Source organism: Toxotes jaculatrix, chromosome 9 (genome assembly GCF_017976425.1).
Source record: "Toxotes jaculatrix isolate fToxJac2 chromosome 9, fToxJac2.pri, whole genome shotgun sequence".
In the NCBI taxonomy this organism is placed as follows: domain Eukaryota; kingdom Metazoa; phylum Chordata; class Actinopteri; family Toxotidae; genus Toxotes; species Toxotes jaculatrix.
The window spans coordinates 20927723-20951851 of record NC_054402.1 but is presented as its reverse complement, the minus strand read 5'-3'; the positions used below and the strand labels follow the sequence as shown (position 1 = coordinate 20951851).

Sequence of the window (24129 nt, the reverse complement as noted above, 5' to 3'; positions counted from 1 at the left end):
TTTCTTTTTTTTTTTTTTTTATAACATAGGAAGACAGAAATTGTCCAGCCTCCGGGACAAGAAAAATAAACTGCATGCAGAGTTTGATCCACCAGGGATTATTTTTATCAGAGGTTCTTTGTCTTCACCAAAATACAGTATATTATTCATCTATCACAGACATGGTAGTTCTGATTTTGCGCTGTCGTATTTCTTGATGCATCTGCATTACACCCACTGATTGCTAAGATGATAAGATCAGATGTACCTATATTGATTCACTTGGGCGAATTCAGTTTGCTATGATATGAATTATAATGTTCTCTGGGCAATTTAATACAAAAATTAGTAGTTTTACAGGACATGCACCCTCTTACATATTTATGCAACAGTTTGCTATTTGTACAGAGATCCTCTTATACATGTCTATTCTCACATGATCAATATGGTTTCATTACCCCACCTATCATGTGTTGCTTCCTGGTTTCCATAGTGCCACTCTTTTGCTCCCATCTCATCTTGGTTCACTGCTTGCTGGTCACTGTAATGATGTTAGCTGTTTAATAGTGTTGTTTATACCACGTTACACTGAGCAATTGCTAGGCCATGTGTGTAAATGAGAACGTGCTCTTTCAGTGACTGAGCGTGACAAAATAATGTATGTAATAATACACACAAAAAATGGGAGTAAAAAAAGTACAATTATGTCCACAATTATTGCAGGTCGCTAGGTGGGAGTGACATTAGTCCAATGCAAATCGACTTCAAGAAAGCTTTAGCTCATTCATACAACAATATCTATGAAAGTATAAGCTATTAAACTTTTTAATATGTCAAATATTTGTCTTTTACACTGGAGACATGCAGTCCTGCCATCTGTCCTTGAGTAGTGCAGCAGTATCACTAATGACAGCCAAGCAGTTTATACGGGCTACAGACAGGATTTAACACCGTGGATATCAGCATGAAAGCACGGACTGTTCCCCCTCATTGGGACTGCTGTCAGACACAGTGTCTACAGAGTATACTTAAAAGCTGGAATATTTACCTTGAATTTTAAGCAGGCTCCAAAAATCCCCTCAATGCAGCACAGTTATAATTTCAGTGAGATGATATTTGGTCAAGTGTGTAAAGTGTATTATTGTATAATACCTCTCCATAGGCTATAGGAAAAGAAAATGGAGAGATTTACTGATTAAAAGAAAAACTTCACAATTTTCAACTGGGACCATAAATCAAACCATATTCTTAACCTACTTAAAGCAATATTAAAAAAAAGAAAAAAGAAGCATAGAAAAGAAAAAGTGAGCCATACTCACTGACATAAACGTATGCAGGTACGCACAGATGCCTAGGCTCGCCCATCAGCTAAACTTCTATGTCTGTGTTTCATAAAAATCAAATTGGATTGAGTTGGAAAGCCTGCCATTCTATTGTGATTCTTGTCATGTGCAGTGACCCTGCTGCTTGGTACCACTCGTCTGAGCCCTGCAAGTCCGCCACTTTTTCATCCACCGCAAATTTACTTTGTCTGATCATTTGTTTTTCAATTACGTCGCTGTCCCTGCTAGCAGAAAATTGTCAGCTTTGGTTATGTGAACCTGCTCTTGGGTCTGTAACCAGGGGCAATGTTTGATGCTTAGAACATTTTTATACCCATTAAAAGATGAAGGCAGAGTGAATTATTATCCTGCAGAGTTGATTGGGTTTTGCGGGGGTTAGTTTAGGTTGCTGCGTGTGGTGGTATAGTGGAGCCAGACACAAAGACACATTCTTATCTTCGCTTAGTGAAAGACTTAAACCTACATGCAAGAGTAGAAAATGAGTGGATAGAAGTAGATGAAAGCAGAAGCTGAAGTGAGTGGTGGATTGTTCATAAAGAAGGATTTTACTTACTCTTGTAATTTAATCACTATTCCACATTCAGTACTTTCCTCACATCTGTGTTTATTTGACCAAACTTTAAAAGTGAATAAAAACGTCACAGTATTTGTTCACTGTAACGCATTCACGGTAATTACCTTCAGCGCTGCGCCACAATTTGGATGAACGATGCACGAACTGAACCTCAAGGAGAAGATTACACCCACGTAAAGGGGAAATACAACAGATGAGCATAACAATGGCAGCAAAATTGAATGGGACTTTGAGAGGCAGAGCAGAGGACAAAATAGCGGGGAAAGAAAGCAACAGAATCAATGTTTGGCTATAACTGTCGCATTAGCCCTGATGAATGAGGCCGCCGACAGAAACTCTGGAAGTCGACGCAGGACATTCCAATGATCAAGCGCTGAATAATCGGACACAATGGATTCTGGGAAGGAGAGGCAATGTGCTGCCATGGATCCCAGAAGAGAAGCATATATTAATATATTGACCTTTAAAAATGCTATTAATGGATGGTATCTTCAGTTCATAGCTGTATGACAAGTTCTCTAGTAGGCTATTGTGTGTGGTGAAATCACACTGGTGCACTTCATCCGCTGACAAACTGTAGTATTTATCTGGGGTCGGGTTTCACATCACAGTCAAAACAGAGAGAGGCAGTTAAAACCAAGACATATTCTGATTAATGAAACAACTGAGTATTGTGAAATGTATTGAGTTGCTACTTTAGATTTGTCACTGTACATATACAGCACTTTGCGCTGTGCATCTCACACACACACACACACACACACACACACACGTATATATAAACAAACAAACATGAGCACTCTGGTGCAGAGCTCCTGTCTGTCAGGCAGCCTGTTTCCGACAGGTTACGAGCAATTTCTGTAAACTAACTCTGGCTTTAGAAAATGAGGCTACAGAGACTTGGCAGTAGCATTTTGATGCCTAACAAACTCTTCATTTCTTCTGGCCTTGATGCACAGATCAGTGTTTTTATTGCTCTCAAGCCTTCGTGGTCCAGATAAGTTGCTGGCAATTCAGAAACATTTCAGTGGGTTCCAAATATAGGTGTTAATGAGGCTGCTTTTGCTAAGATTGTTTGTTGGTCATTTTTTGTATTATTAATACACAGGAAAGACTAGGACACAGTAACATGAGGCAAAAGTTAAAGGACATACAATCTGATATAATATGCACAGCAGATTGTATATTACTGCAATTTCCTGGCACTTTAGGACTACTGCACTTTGGGAATATTTTGCTCATTCACTTTCTTCACAGGGAGAAACAGCTAGCCTTGATCTGTCTGAAGGTAACAAAATGCACCTACCAGCACCTCTAAAGTTCAGTGATGAACACAAATCATATCTTGTTCGTTAAACCTTGGTGTAAAAACATCAAGTTGTGCTGAGATAAGCTTTCCAGCTGCTGGTTCCAGATACATGTTTACCTCACAGGTAGGAGAGTGGTATCAATCCTCAAATCAAAGACCTCTCAGTGAGAAAGTGAATGAGCATATTTCCCAAAAATGTCAGACTATTCCTTTAAGCAGCTTAAACTGTTGTACATTTTAGCAGTGACCGGATCGATCTCCTTAGGGGCTCTGTGGCAAGTCATTTTTGACCCAACAGTACTGTAGAGCTGAAATGGCTAGTTTAATAATCATATAGACAGCTGAAAATTAAATCATTTGGCAACATTGTTTTCATTTTGAACATTATTGAACATTTTTTTATTCACATTATTTGAGTCAATAACCAAAAACTCACTGGCACCAGCCTCTCAAATGTGAACATGTGCCAGTTTTCGCTGTCATCTATGGCAGTAAACTAAACGTCTTTGGGTTTTAGACTGTTGGTCAGACAAAACAAGCAATTTGAATATATAAATATGTTGTTTTTGGACATTTTACACACTGAAAAAATGAATTGATTCATTTAAGAAAATAACTGCTGGTTGCAGCCTTACAGTTCTCCTATACTGGGATACCTTCCCCCAGATTTGTAGTGTTTTAATCACTTGACACAGAAGGAATAGAAGCAGCTTGAATAAAAACACATTACAACTAATGAGCTCAATATAAACTAAAACAATCAAGATCTTAAAAATAGATTTTGAGATTTTAGATTGATGCTTTACACGACAGAGCCACAATAAGGACAATAGAGGACCTGTCTTTGTGTGGCTGGTAATCCAGTCTTAATTGTAACACTCAAGCAAGGTGAAGCACATTTATCTGCATAGTGCCTTAAAAAAGGCAATTCAAAGTGCTTTATATAAGATATAAAAAGAAAGACGGCAATATAAAAGACGTATCATAATAAACAACAAATTTAAAAGAATGCAATAAAACAGAACAGAAAAATGAGTTGAAACTGAATAACCTCTAACTTAGCAGAAGAAAACTGGCATAAAACGTTTGTATAATGCCTTGATTTAAAAGAATTGAGAGTTTGTTCTTGATGTGTGATGCATAAAAACGTAATGCTGCTTCTTCATGTTTTGTTTTGACTCTGGGGATCAAGAGCAGATTGGCCCAGAATGACCTGAGAGGTCTGGAGAATTCGTAACAGAGCAGCAGCAGCAGTTGATCAGAAATGTATTTAAGTCCCAAACTATTGCTCTGTAAAGCAACCAATGTATTTTCAAAGCAATATTTAGACATGCAGGAAACCAATGCAAATATCTCAGAACTGGAGCCATGTGTTTCACTTGCACCAGCATTGTGAGTGTTACTGACTTTTTAAATAGTTGTTGAGGTTCTTCTACATCTTGCTGAGATACAGCTCCTTTAAATTCTTGTTATGTTTTAAGCTGATTGCAGGCTGATTTTGTTATTGCCTTAATGTTGATGTTAAAATTTGAATCTTTGTCCTTTTCTGGATTGGTTCTTTTTTTAACTTTTAATTGTTTTTCTCTGGCACCAAAAACAATTATTTCAGTTTTATCGTTGTTTAACTTGGGGGAATCTGGGCACATGCAGTCAGTGATTTGTTCAATGCGTCATAAATTAGCTGCTTGGTAAAAGCATTATGTAAATTTGTGTGTTGTCCTTATAATTATGGTAAGTGCTTATGTGGTATTTTGTGTGCTCAATTCTTAAAACTTTAAAAACTAGCTATGACATTAGTAGTCTGAGATGACTGTCTGCAGATTTCACTTCCCCGCACCTACAGGGAACAACATGCAGAGTTAGAAGAATATTGGCTGAAAACTGAACATGACTGTGCATCTGCACACACTGTCAGCCCTCTCAGGTACAGTTTAATAATGTTATAGCATTGCTTTCTGTTTCATCTCAGGACCTACAACCTTAAAGCCCAGAAGACAACTTTTGGAAGACATTCTGGCAAAAAAACTTTGAGGGAAAAAAAAAAAAATTCCACCCTTCTGGCTCTAGATCAAATCCTGCAGCGACTTCTTCTCTCTGACTTCTGCTCTCCCCGTGATTATCTCTCGCTCTCAACTTTCCTTCTTTCTCCATTCAGGAGTAATAAGTTCCTATTCTTTGAAATGGAAAACTGCTGCTGAAGGCTTTTCAAGTGCACTTAAGATTCATTTGAACTTGAACAAGAAATTCTGTTGCTGTAGGGGGGGTGGGGTGGGGTGGGGGTGGGGTGCTTGTGACATACACCTTTTTTTTCTGACAGTACATATTCATATATTTTCATTGCAGACAGCTTAGAGGGACACATTTTCACGCTGAATAATAGAGAGTGGTGACACTGCTTGTGTGCTATTGGACAATGACATCCCTCACTCTTGAGACATTTGAAATATAATTTAAAATGTGAAAAAAAATGTTATAAAGGAAATTTGGGGCTGACAAGTGGCAGCAAGTTTCTGTTTAGCATATAATGTGGTTTATTCACCCAGTTTCCAAGTTCATATCCTTCCAGCTGGCATGGATAAGCAGTGTTTTATATGTTTACTTTTATTGCAGGTATTTATTGAGGTATAGCTTACCTTGTACAATGAGATAGACCTGTGAGGTCTTGGGCTGCTGCTTAGTCTGTATGGAGCAGGTGTATGAGCCCTCATCATACACGTCTACCTGCACACATTAAAGCAGAGTATTGTTATGTCATTAGTTTGAATGCATATTTATATTCTCATCACAATATTATTGGCAGAGCAGAATGTTTTCCTTCATGTTACTTTGTTACCTTTTACTGATATAATACTTTATATTTTCCCTTGTATTCATCATTACTTTCATTCTAATGATTAGAATTCTTCAACTATTGTTGAAAAATGTTTTCAATTCACCTTTTTATATTTTATATAATACTATTTTACATTTACAAATGTTCTAAATAAAAGGAGGAAACAATCAACTAGTTAAGTACCTTTTATTTATTGACTATATAATTCAAAATGTAAAAAGAAACAGCCTTTTCCATGAGGCCATTTATATAAAGTATTCATTCGTTGAATTTGCAGAAAATTTGCTGTATCATGATGAAATGTTTCCTTACTGGAATATTTCTCGCAGAGAGTTGAATGCTGAGATATATAACAATCTCAAATTCTGTCCATTAAATATGAATGGCTTTTTACCTTTTGACTGAGACAAACTTGCTGTTTACCCCTCTTTCTAGTCAACTGACCATACTGGCTCCAGCTTCTTATTTAGTAGGCATGCAATCATATTTCCCAAAATGTCAAACTAATTCTTTAAACATTCATTTATGCTAGCAGAGATTTTTATGTAAAAACATCTGTGTCTCGGGAGAGCACATGGGAAGTGTTAAATCAAAACTGAAGAATGATGTACGGAAAAAGTCCCTTTGACTGATTCTGCTGCATAAATAAATGAGTTAATGAATGGATAAATATTTAAACAGCACATCTCCTGCTCTTAAAAAGAATAAATTTAAGTCAAAGTGTGTAGTTTATTAAGGTCATGTTTAATGATCACTGAATAGGATCCTTGAAACTTGTGTTCTTTTTAATCCTTAAACACAACTGTCATCCAAACCCTGCTCACCGTGAATCAAAACTATAAGGATTGTAGAACAGTCTTTTTTTTTTTTTACCCGATGAGGACAACATTACCTTTTGTATGCGCAGGCTGTACTCCAGCTGTCCTTTAGTGACCAGATCTACTCTGGGGTCCAGGGACCACTTGTCTTGGCCGGCAAAGATGATGTTGGATCGATTGAGCCAGGCCACCTTGGAGACTTTGTCATCAACGTAACACCTGTGGGCATGACAAGAATGAGTGAGGTGAGGAGACGGAAACCGAAACAGAAAGGCTTGATTTCTCATTAGGGGGATGCAGTGTGAAAAGATGTGAACAGAGAAGGCATCTGACTTGTTTCATTTCATGATGTGAAATCTTATTAGGAGAAAGGAAATGTGGAGTTTTGTAGATAGGAAACAAACAAACAACAGCAATTATACAACCGCACAGAGTGGGTGGGCTTTAGGAAATGTTTTAAGAAGCATTTTAAGGAAGGATTTATACACACGATCATGTCTTGAAACAATGGGCCAAGCTGGTTATATTGCAACACCACGCAGCTGCTCTATATTTGATACTGCTGACCAGCAAAGGTATTCCAAAATTAGTTAACTTAATCAGACAACTCAGCACTCTGTGTATCCTGAGGTCTGGAAAGAAAAGTTGAGAAGCATCTACTTCTCCCTCCCATTCCACACTCTTTTCCTCCCACTCATTCTCTCATTGTCTCCCTTTTACCGTCCTCTCTCCTTCTCCTTCTTTTAAGCTGCCTCCCTTCCAGTCTCTGATAAATACATCTCCTTTAACAGTGATCCTATTCCTGTGAATGAGAAAGGACACCGATATCCTCTTGTTTACTTCTTGTTGCATGCTGTCAGAGCATTACGCCAAGTAAGCTCAAGCTAAGACATTTTGCATGGGAGGGAAGGGAACCGAGCGTCTGCCTAATGAATAAATGTAAATGTGAGAAGACGTCGGAATCAATGAGAATGGATATCAGCTGTAATGCAAGCCGACAGTGGATGCGCCTCACATGCAAATTCCCGAAGACTCCCCGCGCCTTGGCTGCGCACACTGCTTTGCAGCGTGTTGGTCTACAAGAGAGTAGATTAGCGAGGCAGTGGAGTGAGGCTGTCTTTGGCAGGTGACCCTGGGTGATGCACGGAAGTGTTGGTGCAGTCACCCCAGCCTGTTACCCAGTGGGAGCTGGATGTCAGATTTGTTGAGGGCTTGTACTCGCAGCTTGAACTCTTGCTGATGCTCCTTCTCTTTGTGCGGAGCACAGATAACCTACTGTATTTACTGACTCGCTTTGACATCTATTGTCTACTTCCCTCGCTCTGAAGTGTTTATCCAGTTTTGTTTCAAAAAATCTTCAGGGGACTAATTAATAGAAATAATCCAAAGCAGCCTAACCGATGCAGGCACATTTTCCTGTAATCATGTAGAAACCTTTTGAACTCTTGCCCCAAAACTTTCCATAAACCAGACAAAACATCTGGAGCACTAAAATGAAGCCTGCCTCACATAATTCAAATTTGTATAATATATATCATTTTATGCCTTTAATTCTCCAAATCATCCATGAATGATGGGCCCCTGCGGTGTGTGATTCATGCAAGTTATATGTTCAAACATATAGGTACATTTCAGAGAAAATGTGTATAAATGTGCATAAAATATCTCATGATTTTGCCTAACACAATAATGATTTACTTTCTGTTATATTGAGGGTAGATGCGAGTTTTAGGCTTTTTTGGGTTCAGAGACTGTAGAACTTTTATTCACCTGATTGTAAAACAGAGATTCATCATGCAACTAAGATGTGTTAAAAAATGTTAAATGCAAAATGTTAAAGACTTTAAATTCCAGAAGTGGATCTGAGATAAGATGAAACTTGTGCAGAAAGTGAGTAATTAAAAGGAGCATACACTGTAACAGAATTCAGGGAAACTTCTAAACATTTGTCCTGGACAATGGAGATTGGTTAGAGAGGTTATTTCATAAATGGCCACTTAAGGTGAGGTGTTATTACAAGCATTTTTGATGTTGTCAAAAGTTTAAAACACAGCACAGACACAGTTGGAATGTCTCAAATAGTTTTTGTGATGTTGCCACCTTGACAGTTTTAGCCAGTCTCCAGTCTAATCAGGACTAAGGCCCTAAACATGGTCCAAGCAAGAATGTAAATGCAGATACTTCAGGCTACGTAAGATCGATTCCATGCATCACAGTTTCCTGAAATGTGTCACCTGAAAAATCTTGCAGCAAGTGCAAGCTGCAGTGTAGTGAAAGATGGAAAGTTAAGTGATGTCTGTAATGTTTGTACAAATTTTTATGTCAGTCAATCTTATAGTATATGTATTCATGTATCCATCCAATGACTGTTGACATATTTCAGTCAGGACCAAAGAAGTGGACCAACCAACCAACTGACTGACTGACTGCCATAAAAACAGGCTGCTATGACTTGGCAAAAAATAACTCCAGAAATCTATTTTCAATGAGTGGAAACTATAAAAGAATTAATGACATGATGCCCATCACTACACTAATGATTTTGTGAAACGGGGGTTTGATTAAAACAATTGAAATAACATAAAAATAAACTCCCGATAGGGCATTGCTACAGTATATCCTCTGCCGTAGGAACTATGAAGGTAATATCAGAGTAGCTTACTATGATTCCCACAATCCTCAGACAGCTGTCAAGATCTTGGAGTAAATGTCAGTTTGTAAGTCATGAAGGAAGGAGGACATATAGTGAAATGAAAGCATGTGTTGTATGGCAGGATGCACCCAATTATACCCTGTGTCTAAGTGAGACAAGCAGTTTTAACTGTGAACAGCACTCATACTGTGAGTGTGACTCCTCCAAAGCATCATGCGAGCTCTTGGATAAATACAGGTGACTGGGACTATTAATCATCCAAATGTTCCTAATTGTATTACCTCCTTTCAGTTAGCGGTCACCATATGCTGCTCCATATGGGTCAAAGAAATAGATAAATAAATACAAAACACATGGCGCAGTACATGGCGCCACTTCCACTTCTGCCACTCATCTCTCATCTCATCCTCCCTTGCCTGATCTCTTTCCCTCTCATGCCTTCACACCTCTGCCTTGCCACTCCTCCACTTCTCTCCCTATCCTCGTTTTCTCACCCAGTGTGCCTCTCATCCCAGTCCTCCTCTTGCTGCTCTGTAGGTTTCTTCTCCCCTCTCATCTCTCCATCAACACTCTAAAGCAGAAGTGGACAGCATGGAATAAAAATCCAAGGAACCATTCATTGATCTGAGTCACAGATCGGGTTTCTCGGCTACCTCTTGCCCTCCACTTTGTCTGTCTTCCCTTGAACTGCTCATGCCTCCAGACAACCCTTGGTACAGAGTGTAGAGCATGCTCAGTAGTAGCTATTTCCTGTCCTCACTAATGAGGGACTGCCTGGGAAGTGGAGAAGCTCCTATCACTTGTCAGTACAGTTGTCTGCCTGTAGCTCTTGCTTCCGTCTAGCAGAGAAGCTGTCAAGGTGTGCCTTCGCAGGGCCGGGTTTCCCAAACTGTGCCGGGGCCCTGCTGGACCAGAATGAGAAATAAAATCTTGGCTGTCTCTGGATGTCCCTGATCTGAGGTGCATTCAACAAGTCGCTTGCTGGGAACTCAATTTGATTGGAATAGTCAGCCACGGTTGAACGATTTGTAATGAAAATCCATCCTATTAACTGGCTGCAGCCCTCACAATGATGCAGTATCTCAGCTGTGTTATTTAGCCAGTGTGAATTTATTTATTTGAATATTTGGCAAAAAAAAAAAAAAAAAAGAAAATCACAACAGCATCTCCATGTTTGCAATCCTTTGCAGAATCCTTTCGAAGCCCATAATCCTCTGTAGAATACATAGTCTCCGCTAACATGAAAATGCTTGTAAACGCTAGCAAATATTTGCTGATGCCTGTAAACAAAAGGCCTTGTTAAATGCACCTTTTTTACAAAGTGGTGCTGTTGTTTATCAGTCCCTTCAGAGACCAGGGCTGGGTTTACACGAGGTCTCGCTTGTGATGGATGCCTGGGTTGCTGTCCTGCACTGTTTTACCCTGAACTTTGTTGATGGATTCTCTGCTGTGCTATATTATACTCTTTTCTGCCCTGCTGTGCTGTGCCAATATGGACTGGCCAATAGGCTATGGCTGACAGGGGACTGTGTGGGCTGACAGATGCCTGGGCCAGAGCTGCTGAGCTGGGCTTGTGTTGACAGGAGGGCTGGGCTGGATGGATCCCTGCTCCAGGGCTAGCCGTGGGGGAGGACCAAAGAACAGGCTGGAGCCGGGGAGTGAAACTGTAATGAGAGGAACGATGTGCCAAGACTGACAGAACAGCCACACCACCCGCTATCCCCATCAATACCCAGTTCTACTCATCTCACCTCGTCTTTTCTCTCCTTTTTTTTGCCTCTCTGACACCTCTCACCCCTTAACAAAACACTTTTTTTCTCCATTTCCTCTTTGTAGTGCTTCTGTCTTGTTCTGCCCTCCACCTTCTTCAACCTTCTGCCTCCATCTCTTTCCCCTCCTCTCTCCTTTTCCCCTTTTTATCTTCATATTGACTGGGCAACCTGTGTCACCAAGGTATATCTGTGTGCATGCATGTTAGTGGAGATTTCTCTGTGTGTGTTGCAGCAAATACCCAACCTACCATACGGCCAGAATTTGAAATCTTCTCTCTGAAAGAGTCAACTTGTTTTATCAATCAATAAAGATTAAAGGTGAGGCTGGCACACCGGCTGCATGATCGAAATCTGTCTCACTCCAGCCTTGTGGGCCAGAGCTGCCAAGGCTGGCCACTAAGTTCTGTATCTTTGTTGTGTATATGCATGTGGCAGGAGGCACAATGAACAGAGGGAGGGAGGGAGATGGAGAGACTGTCAATCAGACCGACAAACAAACAGACAGTCAGAGAGAGAAAAGATGTGTCTCAGTAGAAAGCAATACAAAGAAAAGAGGGAGAGAAAACGTAAGCTCAGGGATAGGAGCAAAGCTAAAGCTGCATATCAAATCAAAGTCAGGTCATTTACTTATAGCCCTCAAAGCAGTTTCTTGCCCCAGATATTCACTGCATAGTAGGTTAAATGTATTTCTAGTAAGGTCTAAGTTTATCCCCTAGGACCGGGCTTAGAAGAACAAAGTATTTTTTGAAATACCTGGTGCAATGCCATGGAATTCACCTCACACTGTTTTACATTTGACAGAAAGGGAGACGAAAGCTAAGTTTTCACTTTTGATACCACTCACCATTTTAACATGAAACATGTAAGTAAGTATAACTGGACTGTTACATTATGTGGAATTACAGAAACATGTTAACACAAATATGAAACTTTCAAGGTGAATGTATTATACCTACGTATGCTATGCACGTGTTCTTGTGGATGTCACCGTGTGTGGTGTGTTAATTGACAATCAGCTGGTAAAATCTTCATTATTCCACTGTAAATTGGTGTTGATACCAGTGGGAACAGGTCACATTAATTATTGTGATTTCAAAAGACAGGTGCAAAGTGTTTGAAGCTTGTTTATGAAATTCCCTTTGCAGGTTTAATGAAGCATTTAAAGAGAGGAATGATGAGGGTGATGTGTCGAGGGTGATAAACTGTCTCCTTTCATTAATAGTGATTTTAAACAAAGCCGTTATGAACAGGAGGAGGCCCCCCTGTGAGCCCTGCAGAGGACCAGCTTGAGATAGCAAAGACCAGTGTCTCAAGATGGTCCAGCATCTCTCTATCTTTCCAAAAAGGAAGAACAACAGACCTGTTTTAACCCTTCAGCTTCTTCAAGACCTGCTATCGGTTGCTACAATCACTTCAGCTAGTGCCCTCATCCTTTACCACTCCAAAGCCAAACTCTGGACCCAATCCCTGCTGGGAAATTCCTGGTGACATATTTGCATCAGGACAAACTTGGAATAATTTTTGTTGCTCAGTTGATGTTTCCTCTCTGCTTCAAAACCCTAAGACAGCCCCCATCATGAAGCCCCTCCATCTTGGTTGGCATGCACCAGTGCTTAGAGCAAGCCATTAATCAGGGCAGGAATGATTGTTTTGAGACTTGGCCAGCAGACGTAGCGGGGGGAAATTATTAATCTGAAATGGTTACAAACAACTCAGGAATTTGCAGGTCTGCCTGATTCAAATTTGCTTGGCACAGGTGTGAATTCACCTCCAAGGCTTAACAAGTGCCAGGGCAGTTAAATTTCCGTGTGTGTCGTGTTTTGCAAAGTTTCTGAAGCTGTTCCAAAAAGATGTTGTGCTTTGGTCTGCTGCGAAGTGCAAGATTTGAAATCTCCACAGCAACTGTTGGAGCCAGTAGAAGAGGGCAAAGGCAAAACATGCGCCAGTGGAAGCCAACATCTAACTGCTGATCAGAGTTCATACTGTACATGTCACAGCATGTAGGAGCTCTGACACTTCTCCCGTCAGTCTGTTTTCACTTTGACCCGTTCATCCTTATTTTAAAGTCAATGTGACAACTCCACCAACAGTTCCACCTTCCCCTCCTCTGTGTTGTGTTTTTAAGGAGGGTTGGAGTGTGAGGGAGAAGTGGCTGGATGTAATGAGCCCATGACAGATGGTGCCTCATTGAGACGTAGGCAGGAGGATCTATGGCAAGGGCAGGATGCTGCTATTAAATCTCAGGAGAGACACTGTGCTTCTTCTTTCTGTCATATCTTCTCTTTTTGTTGCACTCATTTTCCTTTCCTTTCTTTCTGCTGTTTTGTACCTTCTCTTATCTGTCTGTCACTGCCCTTCCCTCTCTCCGTCTTCATTCTTGCCCCCATCATTTCTCTCCATCCCTTGCCCTCTTTGCACAGCCCTCTGTCTGTGTTTATGCCTATGCATCTGTTGTGTTTTGTGTGGATAAAAGTGTGTAAGTATAGGGGGGAGAGATATTATTACTAATGTAAGCCACATGCCTCTTACAGCTGCAAATTATATTCATTATGCCACAATTACGGGCTGCAGAATGTTGACCTTTCCCCACCCATCTCTGTCTTTACGCTGCAATCCCTCCTCAAAACACAACCTGCTCTTATTATTACAGGATGTCACATAAGGCCTTGTCTCCGAGTGTGACACTGCGGAACTACTAGCTCATTTCTCTGCTCTCCACATTTTACCTCTTCTGCGATCCATCACTGCGTTCTGCTTTGGTGCATTACGGGCAGAAAGAGGCGAATCAGTTGATGATGCAGTGCCACCGAAGGAGAGCCCCAGCAAGAGGGGGAAAAAAAAAAGGTACTCTTATAAGTGCTAAAATACTCCAGACCTGACTGCCTCTATTTAGGCTGTGAAATGAAATACAGCATCATAAATTCTGTCTGAAATGAAATAGGCTTATTTGAATTTGTTGGCCCTGCACACTGTTTATCGTTCTTGGGAAAGCTTCTGATAATGTACAAAGTAGAACCGCCAAGGCCTGCACTACATCTCAACAACACAGATTCCACACACATCTAGTAGTGCTTTAGAAAAGCTCAGAGAATCACACAAATATAAATCAAGAGCATTGCTACCTTTTCTTGCTCATAGTCTTTTTTTTATCTCAAAGGTAACACTTTGAACTGAAGATGGATCTTAAATAATGATGGTGTGAATCAGAGTTTGGGGCACGGGTTGTTTCATCATCATTTCCTATGTGAGAACTGGCTTTTATACCCTCTTGCCAGATTAATCAACATATCTCCCCTGTGAGCTAATTTTCTCAGACACAGCCTTATTAAGCAGGTTGCGGGGGATGCTATTTTGATGCTTTAAAATGTACAACATTTGTGGCTGGGCTTTAAAGGTTAAGCAGCAGTGGTGTGGGAGTCAAAATATCAAATACATGACTGGCAGGTGTCATGTCAAACGAGAAGGTCAGAGAGGCCCTTTGTGATTTGTTGCCAGTGATGGAATGGCTAATTCACATGCCAATGCAGCAGGAGAAGCTGAAAGGTTGACAGCTATCCTTCATATCTATGTGAAATCTTACAGGCAATTGGGGAAGCTACCTATATCATTTAAATGCATACATTTTGAGACTAACTAATGCACTTCACTTGCAATTTAAGGGACTGGAGAAAAGTGGATGCATACGACAGCTTAACATTGATAGTGAGTCTTTTCAATGATTAAATATTCTGCTTTTGATATTTCACACAAAATTGCCTTAGGCTATTTGTTATGTGTCGTTTGCGAATGATTCGTTCAAAATGGGTGGAACGAGCTGAACTGAGTCACTTCCTGAAACGATTTGTTCATTTCTCAGTATAGCTGAGTTTAACATTTAACACGCAACTTTCAGGGACATTTCTCATGGGATTGCCATGATTTTTAAGCTTTTTGTGGGTCATTTAATGCCATATTATCCTGTGTGTCATTTAACACCATATTGGGGTTAGGGGTTAGTCAGTAGAGAACTGACATGCTGTGAAATGACACACTTAACAGCAGCAGTAGTGATTACATGCAAATAGACTTAAGGAAACTGTCCTTTTACTCATGTGCTGTTTGCTCAGACTGTAATGAGAGAGAAAGAGTCACTGAGTGAGTGACTCTTCAGTACATTAGCAGAGATTCCTTCACTGAACTACACAGTGAACATGAGCCCTGAGTGATAGTCAGCATCTCACACTCAGAATCAGGCCAATGAAATTCAAGTAGTAGTAATGATGACCTGTTTTTCAGTTAAAAAAGACTTAAAAGTCTTTTAAAGTTTACTACACAGTCCATCTTTATGTTATAAAGAGTTTAACACTCAAAAACTCCAGTAATGTTCTTCATCCTTGCCATGTGGGTGTGGTTTGATCAGATTTGATTGACTGTGACACACTGATACAGGAATCTCTTAAGTGAAATAACTTAAACTGTTCTAACATTGGCAAAAAATAGTTTATTAGTTTATTTAACACCCCATAATTTATAGTTAAAGGCTGATTGATATGTTTTCAGGTCTTTAATGGTATAAATTTGGACATCTATTATAGATTTAGTTGTGTGCATCCTAAATTTTAATAGGATGTCTTAACATACCTCTGAGCACCTGAGTGAGTTGCTAGCTGGAAGACAGTTTGCATCTAAATGGTTTCATGGTAATAGTGAAGCTATAGGGAACCATGCTGGGGCTGTATATGCAATATGCAGTATAATATAGTCGCCCTCATTCTGAAGAGAGACTTGTTGGCTAACATACGCTCTAATGGCTCCAGTATTCACATGTAAAGTACAGCCACATTTGCCTGTGTGGAAGAGGAGAGGACCAACCCTCCACTGTGCAACCACAACATCAGTTGAGGGTGTAGTCATGGCAACAATGAAACATGTCACAATCTCAACATATGTTACTATAGTTCTATTATTTTGTCCTTTACATGGGGTATAATCAAAATCAGTCTCTAACAGAGCCATTTCAGATTGTGTTACATGAACTCAGCATGAATTCCTGCTGTTACAAAGATCTTTCAGAGCACTTAGCACCAAGGATAACTCATCGCTTCAAGTAGTCCCATGAGCGTGTACAAGGCTAACTACTGTTAACAACCACTGCGTGCTGCACAAGGCTTTAGTATGAAAGGTTTTTGCTCTGTCAGTTATGAAGTGATTTCTCAAATAGATCTTTAATTAATCACGTTATGCTGAGTTGGCAACTGTCTACTGATCAAAGAACAAGGAAACCTTAACAGACTTTGATATGTGTATGTTGATCTCTGTATCCACAGTGCCCTAACTCAGTCCTTCACAGCAGGGAGCCTGCTGCAGTACATTTTGACTGTGATCTCATCCAGATCACAATGCATGATGATAATGAGGTGTATATCTATTGATTTATTGATTGATTCATCTGTTCATGCGGCACATGCAGCACACAGAAGTGCTATTAGGTTTTGCTGTGAAACTCATTGCTGCAAACTAATGACATTTTTAAATTAGAATTTAGACTCAGCAGGTGACTCATAAATTAATATAAATAAATTAGTATCTTATTTTTGACCTAAATTACTGTTTAATTGTGTAGCACAAGCTTGTCTTCTTAGCAGCTTGTCACTTACTGTAAACCCAATAAAAGACCTTAGATCACAGAGAAAGCGAGCTCTTATTAGAAATAATTTTAAGACCGATGAAAACAGTTCAGTGCTGTATTGCAATATTGTTCTAATGGAGCTGCATGTATAATTTAATATGAGTGCCCTGACATGCATATATTAACCTAATGGTCATGCTTGATGTACCATTTTATGCACCAACAGCAGGGGAAGTGCATATGTCATTGTGTGATTCGCGCTTGATAATTAGCATTTGTCTCCAAACTGTAGTCTTGTTCATTTACAGGCACATGAAGTAACAGCATGTTAATACATAGCTTTTCAACAGTCATAATTAATGATTAAAAGTATTCCTTTGGGTGCCCAGAACTGAGGTCCTTTTGTCAAAACTTGGCCACAACAATTTCTTAGAAAAGGAGGACAGGAAGAGAGAGTGAAAGAGAGAGAAAGAGAGAAACAAAAGAAAAGACAGCAAAGATTTATAACCTGCATGGTAACTGTGGTCGGGAATAAAAGGCCTCATGCTCTCAAACCTTGTCATGTGTGGAAACCCCTGTGCTACCACTCAGATATGTAATGATCCAGCAATGCGTTATTATCATAAGAGCCCAGGAACCTTTTCTGAGATGGTATAAACACAGACAATCTAGCAGACTCCCTTTTAATTGCTTTCTGTTGTGCACAGGGCAATGAGAAAGGGATGGGGGACTTGGGTTGTGGTGGTGGCAGGGATGGGAAGGCAGAGAAGGAAAGGGAGGGAGGGGGGAAGAGTTTGTCTTGTTCCTCAGAGCAACTGTTTCAGTAGATAATGCCAAGCAACCCTGACAGGGAAAAGGGATGAAGGGAGAAGGAGGAAACAGGCAGCAGAAGAATTGTGTTTTTCTGGGCTTGAAATCATCCCTACTTTTTGCCTTCCTCTGCTCAGATCTATTTGAGAGAGAGAGAGAGAGAGAGAAAGGGAAAGCTTGAAGCAAATAATCATGCTAAAATACTCAACTGACACTAGAAAATAAACAAGAATGTAATTTCATCACAGTGGTGGTTTAATAACAAAAGAAACTATGCCACTGTTGTAAAACTCCAATTCTGTGCGGGAGGAAATTAGCCTCTGGCAAAACAAGGATTAGAAGGGTTTTTAGAACATTAAAACAAAATGCCACACACTGTTTGTCTTTTCACATAGTTTTACTTAATGCAACGGTCCAGTATCTAAAAATCACCAATAAACCCAATGAATCGTTGCCACTGATCCACAGTTATTGCCTAAGGGCCTGGTTTGCCAAACCTGTAAACAAGGTTGAATTGGCATCTTAAAAAGACCATAGCAGTTGTTTCATATGTCTTTGTTACTGACAATTGCATTACTGCTGACCATTTTACAAAGATTGATTCCTTATTTTCCAGGGAGTCACTGGGTTCCAAAAATTTTAGTGCTCAGTGAAAATCAACTTTCCAAAACTTCAAAGTTTCTTGATGTGTAATCCATCACATTGAACATTTTATTAGTTGTGTGTTTTTGATCAAAGTTACTCTGTACTGATGTGAGCAGGGGCTGTTCTGAGACCTGTCGCGAGATGGCTGCAGCAACTTTGAAAGTGAGTAATGAGAAAATTAACATTATCCAATTGAAGGCATATGTTTGCTTATGTTCTGTGTTCAAGTTTTCTAAAACATATATGAATGAAATGATTTTCTGCTGCAGTCTGTCAAGTCTTAGTAGCTGGCACATCCCTTAGAGCAAGAAAATTTGCATTAGAAACTGATGGCCACATAACACAAATGAAATACACAACAAATAAAAATATACAACCCCCACTAGAAGCACCTTCAACCTCTTCAATTTTCTTTCTCTATCATGGTCAAACACCACACACAGTTTGTCAAGCTGTGGGATGTAAGGTGTTATCATGGACACAGAGGAGATAATGAACTTATCTTTCTAGGCCAGTTGTATCACCTGCATCCACTGATAGTATCTCCACACTCCAACAGTGTGTACCAGTAAGTCACCAGACCACCATCACTGTTTGAAGCAATCTAAACTCCTACTGATTTTGATTCCCCTCGAAGTCACTTGCTTTGGTGCTTTTGCTCACATCAACTGGAAAACCCATTTTGCAGGGCCTCAGCCCGGCCAATTTCTATCTGTCACAGGTAGCGGGGAATTGACTGTGCGACATGTAGCATATCACTTTAAAGTGACAGTAAAACGGGAAATCACTTTGTGCCAGCCACATGCTCTTGTCGCCTTCCATAAGAACTTTGTTCAGTCAGAGGGAAAAGTCCTTAAAGCTAAATGGTTTGCGGGGGAAAAGATAGCGAATCAGTGCCAAGTCCTGTCTCCTTGCACTCACTCAGGACACCCGGTGCAAGAAGCAAATGAGTCTCAGTGACTGTATACTTTAAATCGACAAACACACACGAGAAATGAACACAACACATGCACAATGAGTGTAAACTACCCACACAGAGAACTGCATCAAACAAGCTGAGCTCTCAGGGCAGACTTTGGAGTTTGCTGTTTTTGATAACCTGTTCACTCATCTAAGACAACCGGAGATGAACTTCAGGAAAGTTTCTATAGTTACACGACCAATGACAGATGATCAGATTTAATCCTGAGAAAAGGTACAAACAAGACGGAGGTAGACTTTTCTTTTCAGCAGCAGGTACCAGCAGTCCAGCTACATTCATGCATGACCTAAAGCTGGCAATGTGATTTCTTGGAGCCTTAGCTTGTCATAGTAGATTTGACAGTGAATGAAGCTTGAAATGTGACTGTAGGACGGTGGAAACCAAAACCTGACCTGTGGAGGTGTTTCCATAACCGCAATTATTTTGTCATTGGCTGTGGCACCTGCCACAAACACTACAAATCATTTAAAACCTGTTTGTTTTCAGTTATCCCCAGTTGCTATGACTACAAAGTCATACAAAAGAACCCAATATCCACAAAATTGCTGCAGTTTGAGAAAATAAAAGTCATGTTGTTTTTAACATTTATCCAGCTGTGGTTTTATAGAATCACTTCAAATTTTGATAGGTGCCGATCCTCACTGCACAGGCACGCTGTTTTCGCATTAATGGTGATAAAAGTCGTCAGAGTGAATATATACGTCATAAAAAAAGAGCTGAATTCACAGTGTGCCGTTAAAGGATTGTGGAAGGGACAGTTCATTTTGGCGTGTCAGCTGTTTATGTGGTTGTGGGCATTTTGATGTTTCTTTTAAATGACTGTGTCAAGTTTATCGTATTGAGTATCAGCCAGTGACAGAAGTGCGTGTGTGTGTGTGTGTGTGTGTGCGTGTGTGTGTGTGTGCGTGTGTGTGTGCGTGTGTGTGTGTGTGTGTGTGTGTGTGAAACAGAGAGACAGAGAGCCAGTGAAAAATGGTTCAGGGCAGGAAGACAGATTGCAGAGCTGTTGTAACAGCGCGAAATGAGAAGGGTTTATACAATATATTTGCATGGAAAATGCGACTCGCAAACGTTTCTGCGGCTTATATGTATGTTTGTTAGTATGTGTGTGTGCTGTGATAACCTTGCAGTGTAGGATGCTAATCTGGGTCGATCAGAGCAATTTAAGGTGAACTTCACACAACTTGAAATGTCTGCGGTGTATCTGATCGAGGAGGAAGTGCGTTTTTATGTCTCACAACCAGACTGTGTATCGCAGAGCATGTGTGAGTGTGAGCGTGCGAGTCGTTAATCACTTGGATAGTACAAAGCTTCAACTTCAGTTCAAACAGTGTCAGAGAGGAACGAGGACTTCACACGAGAGGAAAATATACTGTTATTTTTACCACGAACACTGGGAGTTGTCAGTTAATAGATTTGCATGAGGTGTTTCTGAGAGGACGGGAGAGAGGTGAGAGCAGGGCTGGATAAACACGATCAACGTTTTTGAGGACTATTGTTTCAAAGAAAAACTTCTCTGTGATGTAGTAGCTCTGTCTGAGATGTGAATAGAAGTTCACTTCTTGAAACACTTTTGATTTATGAGGCTTTTCCTCAAGCCAGTTTCCTGTTTTTTTTTTTTTTTAAGTAATACAGTTCACTTTGTGCTTCAAGGTCAGATCAGGACTTTTTGGGGTCCCAAACTCAATTCAGTTTGCTTGTGGGGCTGAGTCAATGTGTTATTTTGGTGAACTTTCTCAAAACTTTACTGTGTAACATTTAATATTTTTGGAAATATTTGTTTGGGGTTTGAGCCAATTTTAATTTCAGATAAATCCGCCTTCCTTAAGCATTCTATCTCCAGTTAACCTGTCGTAGCTGGGGGCTTTAATGAATAAATGGAGCGTAACTGCAGATTTCAGGCAAACGCTGTACAGAGTTTAAACTATCAGTTCAAACAGTACATGTATGGCAGTGTAAAGGCATATAAATGCTGATGTATTTCTCTTTTTGTTATTGTTTTTGGTTGAAAAAAAAGAGGTTGTTATTGATGTTTAATTTTACAATTTTATAGTTGCCTCATTAGCACATGCTCCCACCTGCTGTAGGGGACAGAGACCAGGCCCGCCACTGAACCGTGCCCCATGCTACGATGTACACAACCCACACAGTCCTGATGAAGCAGACTTGAAGCTTCATCATTGATCGTGTGTAACTATGAACTATGCAGTATTATTTGCCAAAGTGTTTCCATATTTTGTTTACAGTATCTTTAGAATTTGTCCATTTCACATACAGAGACTAAAAGTGCTGAACCTAGTGTGGCTGGTGTTTGTTGTGATTTCTGTGCTTCTGTCCGGAGAGGTAACGTCACATCCATCCAACACCGAGGAACCAACCACAAACAAATACAATGAGGACAATAAGCTGGTGTGATATAGACCACAGATAAATAAAAATACAGTGTTGCTCTGCTCACTGGTTTTGTTTACTAAGAGGTCATTAGGAGCTACAAGGGTTTTGACACTCGTTGGCAGAACATTGCTTTTGACTGCCTTGTTAGAGTGTTTTGTTACTCCAAGACGTGGCAGCTAAGAAACAAGACCAGCCAAACGTCAATCCTTTTGTCTGGCATGGCTTGTGGTTTTGGACTCAATAAAGTGTTTGCACAGTGGTAGATCAACTCGAGCTCTCTATGAAAAGAATTTCAAAGGGAATGCTCTGCAGTTGGTGCTGGCAGTACGCTAATGGCCAAATCAGATTGCTCAAGTCAGAAATCCATCCAGCCCCGTAGGAAATAGTTGACTAGAGCCAGAAAAGAGGGCACGCACTGTGAACTGGTCTGGCAGCTTGTTAAGCTGCAGTGATAAACCAATAAATAAAACACACCTAGTATAATAAATAATGCAAACTGTGTTTCAGGTAGCTCAGTGAATTTTAATGCAATCTAATCATTACAATTAGGGAGCAGAGCTTTATTGATAGATAGGACACAAGTCCCCTTGGGCTGAACACATTCTGCAGCTGAAGGCAGACAGACAGGGCACATTACCAAATAAGTCATCAAAGTATCAGAATCTCAAAACAGCTGGACTATGCTCACATCTGGAAACACCTCGGGCTGTTGGCCTTCCTCTTTCTGTTCAGTCTGGCAGCAAAGAGAATACTAGAAGCCAAGCGTCCCTTTTTTTTCTTTTTTTTTTTTTTTAGCAAATGTGTTTTTACTTTCCTACAGCAACATGAAGCACCTCAGCACTTGAAAGAGAGATGCAGTTGGCCTCTGCTATGTTTCCCTCTCCACTGTTGTTGAAACACAGGAGGCCTTCCTTCAGAGGACAAACTAAATCCAGCTTCAGAAAGATTTTTTATTAGCAGCTGTACAGTTAGTTAATAAGTTAGTGTGGATCTTGAGCATCACTTGAAAGTACTCCTACTTTCTCTAACTATGGACAATAAACGACACTCAAGTATAGAGTTAAATGTAGTCATTATAAAAAAATCCATAGCTACACAGCTTAATGCAGCTGGATACATTACTTTTAATAATTCCTCCTAAAAATACATTGAGGCCCATTTATGTTGTTGGTCTATACCCTGCCACTTCCCACAATCATTTTGCTCAATCAAAACCAGCTTGCAGAGATATACAGTATTTCATCATTTAGGCAATCAGGGGTGATAAATGAATATGATATATGTACAGATCACGTTGTTTCCCTAATCTTTACCAAGCGCTGTGAGAGCCTAAACATAACCTTAAAAAAGGGCTGGGTAAAACTGACATTTCATCTTTCACCTTTTGGACGACACTGACATGGCAAACTTCCTCACTCCTCAACTTTAGCTACATTAGGGGCTGTGTTTCTGGCCACCTTGCAAATGTAAGTTCAATGTTCACTCTCCTCTTAGCTCTGATTGTGGTCTCCGCCATCTCTACAGTCTCTACATGTGTAAACCTACATGGTAAATTTCCTGCAATACTGATGTTCATCATTAATGACAGTATCATAATTGGAACTGAACTGCATCTTAAAGGTAGGAAACTTTAGTCACTTTAGTCTGATGGTGATATGTAAACACCAACAAAGAGAGTGCACCTTCAACAACTGAGGTTTGATTGAGGAATGATCACATGTTGCCTTTTTCCTACATCCACATCTAGGTAGATAGCAGTAGGTAGCAGTGCATTTTGATCATATGGTGAGTACTGCCCCTGTAAACTCTGACTCTGCAGTGGATGTAGTTTTATTCTCTGCTTTTGCTTCTGGCTTGCTTTAAATTATGCTTCTCAGGGAGCACTAACAAAACAGATTTGACATGATAATAAAAACCAGTATTTGGCTTCTCTATAAAAACTCAATCAATAAGTTGCCTGAAATGAAGCAGAGTTAGTTCTTAGCTGCTGATGCATCCGCTAAGTTGTGTTTTGCCACCAAAGACTGAGTGGGCTACTTAAGATGTCATCCCCACTGCTCATGCTCTGCTGCTGCTGCATATGCATCTCACAACACAACACTACAACAGCTGCAACTGATGCTGTTGCTCGCCCTCACTTATGGCTGCCTTTAAATTATGCTTCATAAGCAGTGGTATGAGTCTAGATGCCAAAAATCAGTATATCGGACTCATCTAGAAACAAATTATTCCTTTAATTTTTATCTGACCTTAATGTTAACTGGACAATTGCTCAGAATGGGCATATTTCAGAAATGATTTTTTTTTTTTTTTTTTAATTTGCTTGTAAGATCAAAGTTTTCAGACTGACTGAGAAAATGTGATTAGAAAGTCCCCGCTATAAACATCTGCCATAACATTGCCCCTGAG

General features: G+C 40.1%; 1 protein-coding gene across 1 annotated transcript in view; it reads right to left on the bottom strand.

The window, feature by feature from the left end:
• LOC121187769 (limbic system associated membrane protein) overlaps window positions 1-24129 on the bottom strand; it is a 183675-nt gene that overhangs the window by 56568 nt on the left and 102978 nt on the right. The window contains exons 2-3 of the mRNA XM_041047178.1: window positions 6931-7075; window positions 5839-5926 (exon numbers count right to left, since the gene is read on the bottom strand). Coding sequence (XP_040903112.1) covers window positions 5839-5926; window positions 6931-7075 — 233 coding nt within the window. The remainder of the gene's footprint in view (window positions 1-5838; window positions 5927-6930; window positions 7076-24129) is intronic.